This window comes from Aplysia californica, unplaced genomic scaffold, assembly GCF_000002075.1.
Source record: "Aplysia californica isolate F4 #8 unplaced genomic scaffold, AplCal3.0 scaffold00036, whole genome shotgun sequence".
NCBI lineage: Eukaryota > Metazoa > Mollusca > Gastropoda > Aplysiida > Aplysiidae > Aplysia > Aplysia californica.
In genome coordinates, this window is record NW_004797306.1 from 2,187,940 (window position 1) to 2,197,129 (window position 9,190).

Here is a 9,190-nt window from a genome sequence, read left to right on the forward strand (position 1 = left end):
GGGGGGGGGGTTGTGGGGGGTTCTCCTTCAGAATTGTAAAACCTGCATTCAGTACTTTAAAAAATTACGGCAGCATTAATTACATAGAGGAATATCGACAATAATAACTAGTGCATTCCCCAAAACGTTTAAACAAAATTGTTATGGTCAAAGGCTACACTAAATTATAGTTTCATGTAGGCATAGGTCTATTATTACTATTTACGCTTTTGTTAGCGCCCGTGCCTTAACGAGAGCACTCTTTGTTCATTGTCGGTTATTAAGTTATTTCAGAGTATCTTTGTGACAGATACTCCATCTATGAAACAATGGTTAATAATAACAATAAATTATAGATCTTGTACTGGCGTTTCAAATAGCACGGGGGCTATTCAGAACGCGGCGTTGCAAATAGCGCTTGCCTAAATAGTAATAGTTATTCTTTTTTCACAGACCAGGGCTTGTTTTGATGAGCACTGGTGGACTTTTCATACATTTTTTAATGTGGCCAATAAACATTCTGAGCACTATAACACACACTTGCGCACGTGACGTGCACACGTACATCCACACTCAACTCCCCCTCTCCCTCCCCCTTTCTCCCCCCCCCCCCTCTCTATCTCTCTCTATTTCTCCCTCTCTCTCTTTCTCTCTCTCTCGCTCTCTTCTCTCTCTCTCTCTCTCTCTCTCTCTCTCTCTCTCTCTCTCTCTCTCTCTCTCTCTCTCTCACACACACACACACACACACACACATGCACGTACACATCTATCTTTAAACTAAATAGTACACCCCAATCGGTTGTATCCTTGGTAACGAAGGGCGTACTGGAATCCGGAACAGGAAATGAGCTGCTATACGGAGTAGCCTAGGTAATTTTTACAACCAACCAGTAATCAGTCAGCTCTCTGGCCAACCATATTACGAGCCGCAAGTCGAGACAGATTTATAATTTCCGAGGGGAACAGGTAAACTCTTTATTTGAACCTTTTTTATTTTGTAGATTTTCGTACTTTCTGTTGTAGATCTAGATCTAGATTTAGATCGTGACATAGATCTAGTAGATGTAGACGTCTGGATACTCATATAGATCTAGATCTAGATCTAGATCTAGATCTATATCTAGATTCTAGATCTAGATTCTAGTCCAACGCAAGGCCTTGACACATTAGATCTTATGATTTAATGGAGATGTTTGGATCATTCTGAATGGGCAGTCTTTGTTGGGTTTCGTTACATTTTGAGAAAAACGCCAGCCATTGTTCGTGTGTGTTCGTGTAAAACCCAGCCCATGATAGCAGTATGTCACTTTGTTGAATTGAAAACGAAATTTGTATGACTGCTAGATCTAGATTTTAGATAGATCTACTCTATATGTCCATGTTTATTTATCTAAGAAATTTTATGGAGCCTTATCACCTTGAGCAACAACAGCAGTACTTTCAGCTCAAGGGAAATACCGCAGAAAGTAAGAACACCCAGTTTAGCAAGTTACTTCCTTTGGGAAAAAAAATTCATCAATGGAGACAACCTTATTAAAACTATTCTCAGGTAGATCACAAAGAGTTATTTTCCTTGAATTGTTTTCATCACTACTTGAAATTGTTCAATGAGACAGAAGCAACCAGAGCAAATCACTCAGGTCGTAGAAATACTTCTTTATACTTGAGCAAAGAGTTCAAGACAGAAGTTTGAATGAGAGCTTTAGAAACATGATAGATTTTTTGAAAGCCTACACCCCTCATGAATATTCATATCACTCTCTCTTTGACAACACATTAGCCTTTTCTCTGAAAAGAAAATAGTGGAGGTTTTCTGATATCCCCATTGGCACAACTTAGATAATTTAGAAAGCTGGCTTTGATCCTGCTTATGTCCTAGGGTAGAGACTGAGATACTCAATCAAAATTCTCCGTTGTGCAATGGCAAAGAGCCTAGTTACTTTACCACAGATGCTGTTGCATAGCCTTTGTTGTCTTCAATATTCATACAGAAATGATGAATTTTACATGGGAAAATTAAAATGTTAGGCTGTGTCCCAAAAGGAAAGTAAGGTATCACTGTCTCAACTTTTTGCATGCACATATTTCAACTTTGTGGGTGTATATGTGAGGCCAGTTTCCATTTTTAATTGAGTAAATAATGTGTCTTGAAGAGTATAAATAAGTTTTTGATTTTGATGCTTTTTTGTTGGTCACAGCGCCGAATCAGCGGTCGTTTAGTTTCGCCAGGCCGTACGCTGCTAGGTCAGCGAGACCGGGGTCAGCTGCCGGTCAGTCTACCTGCGCTCACTCCACGCGCGGAGTTACATACCACGGCAATTTTACACACTTTTGTTTCAACGCTCACAAATGAAAGCAGGGTTATCAATATACACATAGTGTTCCATCTTTGAGTTTCTTCTTTCAATGTGCAGTTTGTGAAAACGCAACGAAGATATCTAGTATAGTTTTTTAACTGCACGAGATCAAATACAGCCGTTTTATATGTGGTAGTTAAGGAAATATGCACCGAATTAAAAGTTATGTAACTACCAAAGTGCGGGAATAAACTCATTAAAACTCGCTCAGAATAAAGACAATTAATGTGGGTTCTACTTACCAAAGGACATCGTTGTTGGAAGATTAGTAATCCACATTTTTGCATTTTTGTTAACAGCCAAATTCGTCGGGCTTGTGATGAAATTCTCCTTACAGTATCCTTCATTAAATTAATGACACAGATCTCTTTACACATTTTATACAGTAGATCTATACGCTTATCTATGGCGCCGTTGTTGTTTTCTCGGTGCCTGCAATGAAGATTCTCTCTGGAGCAAATTAATGTGCGTTCATAACGTATCGTAGTTTTTCCGTACTGTTTACGATGCCTTGAACCCACTTTTCAATTATTAAAATAGACTGGTGACAGCTTTCGGTTTCTTTTCTCCCAGCGGGCCCAAGCCAAAGCCATGTTGTGTTAAGGATGGAATGCAGTGTTGTTCTTAATTGCTCTGTTTGGGGATTTACTTTTTTGGAAAATGTCTTCTGTACAGCTTCATGTAGGCTACGTGTTTATTGCTGTCTGAATTCCTGGAATAGAGGTTTTCGGAATAGGTGCACTGTGTGAGATGTCATTATGAATTTGACTGTATGCTTGGTTGAGAGAGTAAAAAATCAAACCTATAGAGTGCGCTTTGTCAACAATGATTGGATGATAAAATATCCCTTGGCAGTGACTCATATGTCCTAGCCTTTCTTATCAGCCTCTGTTGTACTTTAGTCACGTTCTTACATCCGTAAACGCGACAAAGTTCATTCAGGGAGGAGGAACGTCACCCGTGTGTGTGTTCCATAGGGCGATTTCAGTAAGCCTGTTAGAAATGAATCACGGGCAAATGGATTCTACCTCATATCGTATCACGGCTCAATCAACAAAGATGAATTGTATACACATTAAGCACAAATATGTCTGCCTTTCATAGAAACAACAATCTATGAAATTAACGGAGAAGTGTTGAACTTAAAACAGCATAGAATCCAGAATACGCAATTGCACTGGTCAATTAACAAGGCACTGGATGAGAATCAGATGTAAGCGACTTAATATTGCAAGAACTATTCTTCAAACAATGATGAAAATTATATTATATGTCATCAGTGCATGTACCAAAATTTGTTGAGATTGAGCGAGCACTTTGGAAATTAAAAGTGAATTAAGTGCAGCGCACACATATTAAATTCGATGAAATTCAGAACATTTTGCACACACTGTAACATCGGCACATATTGTCGCATTGAGATCGGCTTTTCGCACACAGAGAGGGAGAATCTTGCTCTTTTTTTATTGTATGGAATAATTTGTGGTTAGAGTGAGGATACTGCCGATAATTAGTGTAAAAAGTGTCGATTACGCCATGACCTGCCCGCCTGTAGCTGATGCGCAACGGAGCGGCCAGTGACCCCCGCGTAACCCGGCACGGAGCGGTTCCGATGGTGATTTAATGACTTCCAGATGTCGCTGGCCTGGGAAACTAAGAGGCACGATTTCAGCCAGTTTTCGGCGCTGTGTGGTGCTTATTGATTCTGATAATTTATGTTCACCATTTATTAGGGCCACCGTGATGGTTAGTTTTCAGTTTAGTAAGAGTTTTGCGGCACTCGCACCTGCATATGGTGATAGTTAGGTCTCAATTAGAATACCTCAAGTTTATAACATTATAAAAAAATCTCTTGTTGTTTTATGTCTCTTTCAGAGTGTTTTTGGGTAGGCTACTGAACCAAAGAAATGATGTCTTCTGACAAAGAAAGTAAAGGAGGAAATACGTCTGATGACAACACCCCGACCAAGCGTCACAGCCCAAGATGTGTTCCTGTCCACCCGAAAGAGTTCCCAGCCAAAGCGCAGCTGGAGAAATTGTTTGTTGAGAATACCGTCGCCATGGAGCCAGACGTCCCTCGCCGATGGCTGGAGGGGGATATGTTGTGGGGGAAGATCAAAGGATATCCTTACTGGCCATGTATGGTGTCGAAGGATCCATTCTCAAAACTTTCTGCAAAACCTACAGGTAGGAGAGAGTATGGTGCCAGTATTGTAATTGTTTCACATCTCTTTCAGCACTGTAAGTAAGGCTTCTTTAGAGGCAGGACCTCTGAATTTAACATCTATCAGCCAAGCCTGGTATGTGGAGATCCTTTACAACTGCTGGACTGACCCAAGTTTGAGGACACCCTGTTGGGGATTTGAACCAAGGTGATCCACTCTACATCCTAGCATGATACCGACTAAACTAAGGAGCCTAATGGCACACTTATGAGGGGAGTAGTTATTTTAAGAAATTTTAATGAAAATTTGAAAATACGTGTATTTTGTTTGTTATCAAAATTTCAGTGTGAACTCCTATGTTGTGTGATCTGAAACGTATGGGGGTAGATGCATCAGTCCAACTACCAAGAAAATTCTGTTTCAAAGTCTTTCCATGATGCTATTTGACAAGAGAACCATAATAACATTTTTAGACAGGAGAATATAGATGTTCCTTTCTTTTTTTAAAGACAAAAAAATTGATTTTTTAGAATCCTAACTTCCGAAAAAAGATTTGGTGATTCTTCATACTTGGAAAAATAAAAAAGTATATACCATCAAATTGTTATATCTTCCAAATATTGTATGCTTTGCAGGGCCAATGAAAGCTTTCTGGAGCTACCACGTCCAATTCTTTGGTGCTGATGCAGAAAGAAGTTGGGTCAATGAAGCTTCTGTACTAGTCTTTGAGGGTCGAGAGAAATTTCTGGAAATTGTTCAGTTTGGATTGGAGAGTCCTTCTAAGAACTGTAAGAACCCAGATTGTTTCAGAATTAGCACAGCGTGGTTCCCGATGTGGAACATGGCTGTGGCTGAGGCAGAGGCAGCTTTCAAACTGTCTCGTGTGGAGAGGGTGGAGCAGTATGCCTTCAAGTATATTGTGATCCAAGGAGATAAGGAGAGACCAGTGGACAAACTGTTGAAGGCAATATGGCGGCGGTGTGGCATGAAACACACAGATAATGACCAGAACATAAGCGAGGGTGCTGGAAGCGATAGTGATAGTGACGGAGATGAGTTTGGGTATAGAGAGAGAAAGCAAAGAGCTGTTTACGATTCTGATGACTTCTACAGTTCAGACGAGGAATCGTCCTGTGAGGCAAAACGTTGGAGGGTGCCTGTCATCATCACCGTGAGAGAAGGTCAGTTTGACGTATTTCTGTCGACGCATACCCGCCACATACAGTCGGCTCACGCAGCATGGAGTTCAGCAGACGTGAAAGAACATCTGCGACAACAGTGGTGTTTGATGTCTCGTCTGCAGCGGAGCAGGTATGTGTCTCGACATCAGAAGCCTGTGAGACGAGAGGTGCGGCGGTACAGACAACAGGTCAGTGTGTTCAAGACTTGAATTCTTTGTTCCTTGCCTTTTTTTTTTACTTGTGAAGTCAGATATAAATATTGTCCTCTTGAACCTATGTTTTCGGCTTTTTCTATTCACAGAATGATTTTTTTAGACCTACCTTCAGTATTATCAGTCAAATTTGTGTCACTTATTCTCTGCCTATGCAGTTCATTTTTTCAAAATAAAAAATGTGTTGTGATTCAAAATAGCCTTTGAAAAAGAAAGAATTTAGTCTACTTTCAGATTGTTCATGGACAATGTGATGAGTTTTATTCTTTGTTTCCTAACTGTATGAAGCCTCAGATGTCATATTAAAATTGTACTTCTCTGATTTTTCCCCTTTCGATTCACTCTTATTGTGTAGGCCTACTGTTTCACAGTAATGGTAAAAAGAAAAAGCAGATGAAGTGGAGAAATAGTATAAAATAACATATGCATACACACACACACACACACACACACACATACACACACACACACACACACACACACACACACACACACACACACACACACACACACACACACACACACGTCACACTAACAATGCACATATATATGGCATAGTGGCCAACACCTTGAGGATAAAAGTTGGCAAACGATAATTTACCTCTGTTATCCTGAGGCACCAACACTCAGGTTTACCTTTTAAAAATGCAATTTATTGAAGAAAATACCATGGTTTCAAACAATTTATTAATTCTAAAAAAATAAGTAAATAAACACATCATGCTCAACAAAAACGTTTCCTTATTACATGTACTTTCGTATAGATTTAACTGTGCCAAATGTGAGCCTTCTGCGAATGTTTGAACCTGCACCCAACAGGATTGTTGTTTTTGTGACTCAATCAACAAATGAGTGGAATTATGTGTGCATGAATAGCAGCAAAGCTTTCTTGAGTGGCATGATGCCATGGCAAATTAAATGATGTAAAGAAATCGCTGTAGACATGTAATCTGTGTAATTATGATACATAACATTGTCATAGATTAATAGTGATGGTAAACTTTTTTTCATGCTTTATCTTGCAGTCAGTGGAGATCTTAGAAGACACTGGTGTATTGGACCCCTTGACCCTTGACCTCTGTGTCCTGAAACTGTCTATGACCTCTGTACTTTCTGCCACTGACCTGCCCATCTGTGTGGTGTGTGCGGGCAAGGATGATGTGCTGGAGTGTGAGGGTCTGTGTGGGGTGTTTCTTCATGCGAGATGTTCCCGAAGTGGGGATGGATCTGTGAGGTGCTGCTACTGTGACTCTGGTGAGGAGAATGCGATGGGAAAAGGGCTTAACAATAAATTTATTTGTTGGTCCGTAAAGCAAGTTGTCCTCCTTTGTTTTAATAGCCTTTGAAGCAGGTTTAGTTGTACAGTCGAACTTGCTCTAACAACCACCTGTCCATGCAAATAACTAGTACAAATGACTACTCCTCCTTGGTTTTTTTTTATACTAAAATGACAGTCTCAGAGGACCACTTATGATGACCTTTATTCGCCTCGACAGTTAGTTGCTGTCAAAGACAAATTTGACTATTTTGAAAAACGCTTTTAATTGAACGATCATACCAGTTGCCCGTTGCATAAATATAATAATGTCTTTGCAAAATTTGAAAATTGCCATCGTTGTATTACAGATGAGTGCTCAATTATATTCATACATTGTTATGTACTCCCCCTTGTGATCTACTCAAAATAATCCAAGCACAAGTCAGGTTATTTTAAGATATTCATGCATATTATTCGAAAACATGAGAAAAATAAAATCCCCAGCAGTGCTTTACCATCCATGGCACCAAATGAAATTCAAAGGTTAGCAGCAGTTCTCCATCATCTACATAATTATTTTTTTTAAAAGTTAAATAATAATTGGTTCTTTTGAGAAAAGAGAAGTACATTGACATTGTATTGATCCTTAAGTAAGAGAAGGAAAAGACAACTTAGGCTAACAGGATCAACTGAAGGAAAGGCAAGAAGTAGAACCTAATAAAAGCTTCTTCTAACCATCTTGAGTACATCCCAAATATATATATTTTTTTGCCATAGCAGAATGACATACTGCATAAAAGTCACCAGATCAAACTCTAGGACATCTGAAAAAAGGTTTGTTCCGAGATGCTTTAAATTCTAAGAACAATACCTTAAAGTTTATGATTTATTTTACCTTTAGATGATTCCTTATCCAATCTCACTCCTTTCCTGGTTTTACAGACAGTCCAGTGTGTTTTTGCTGTCAAGCATCCGATGTTAATCTAAAACAGTGCGATGACCAAAGCTGTGTCAAATGGTACCACGAGGAATGTGTTCAGACCCTGAGACACACGCGTGCTAGACAAGGCAGCTTCGCATGTCCACGACACTTATGTCACTCTTGTGAAGTGAGCTGCTCAGAGAAAAACCAAGTGTCCATTGGTAAACAAAGGCTTTTTCCTTTTTCAAATGTTCATATGATTGATATCAGTTTTCACTTTAAGAATTCTTTTTAATAAATGTCTCACTGTAGGCTATATCTTTCCTTCTTTCTTGTCTCGTGGTGTTTAAAATAACTGACTTTATAGTCTCTAGTTTTTACTGCTCTGTCCTTCACAAAATGTCTGCCTCTTGCTTACAATTTTTAAAAATTAATGTTTATCATCAGGATAATGCCTTAGTAATGATTGCAAATGTATTTCATTCCCATTGACACGTTTCAGATTGTTTTGAAGGTGAACTTCTTTGACCCTGCCTTTTGGGGCCAACCTTGGCTGAGAGGGATACAGCTCTTCAGCAGAAAGTTACTCCCTAGAATAATTTCCCCACATGGGAATCGAACTCACTGTATTTACAAGCAATGGCCAACCTCTTGAGCCTGCAGAACCTATGCATCTGAGGTCCTTTGGACTGACTGCAAGATTTACATCATGTCTAGTCACAACAGAGCTCTGTCATGTTGTTTCTGGTATGGGTAAACATGACTTGCTCAAGGATATATTATTATGAGCACACATCTAAACATAATTGAACTAATACAGCATGTTGTTCTTTGAAGATTCTTAAGGTTCTCCCATTGCTCAAATGGTGGTGAACAGAATTAACAGTTGTGAAATACAGTGGAATCCACTGAAACTGAAATCTGTGGAACCGCCAGATTTTCTTTTGTTTAGGCAGGTTTTTTGGTTTAGAGAGGTTTCTCAAATCAAGGAAAGAAATTGGAATTTTTTGTTTCTTTTGGTTTTTCTCTGTTTTAAAAAATTAAAAGTGTTCGGTTAAGACTCCACTGCATTTCATAAATCTGTTCATTTCTCATGATCCCTTGTGTTTTGCCCCC

General features: G+C 39.3%; 1 protein-coding gene across 1 annotated transcript in view; it reads left to right on the forward strand.

Annotated features, from left to right (window-relative positions):
* The first annotated feature begins 864 nt into the window (after window positions 1-864).
* The window catches only part of LOC101856636 (histone-lysine N-methyltransferase, H3 lysine-36 specific-like), a 9,868-nt gene continuing 1,542 nt past the window's right edge, over window positions 865-9,190 (forward strand). The window contains exons 1-5 of the mRNA XM_035973932.1: window positions 865-945; window positions 4,212-4,523; window positions 5,137-5,870; window positions 6,920-7,148; window positions 8,095-8,295. Of these exons, the coding sequence (XP_035829825.1) occupies window positions 4,244-4,523; window positions 5,137-5,870; window positions 6,920-7,148; window positions 8,095-8,295 (1,444 nt within the window). The 5' untranslated portion in view covers window positions 865-945; window positions 4,212-4,243. The remainder of the gene's footprint in view (window positions 946-4,211; window positions 4,524-5,136; window positions 5,871-6,919; window positions 7,149-8,094; window positions 8,296-9,190) is intronic.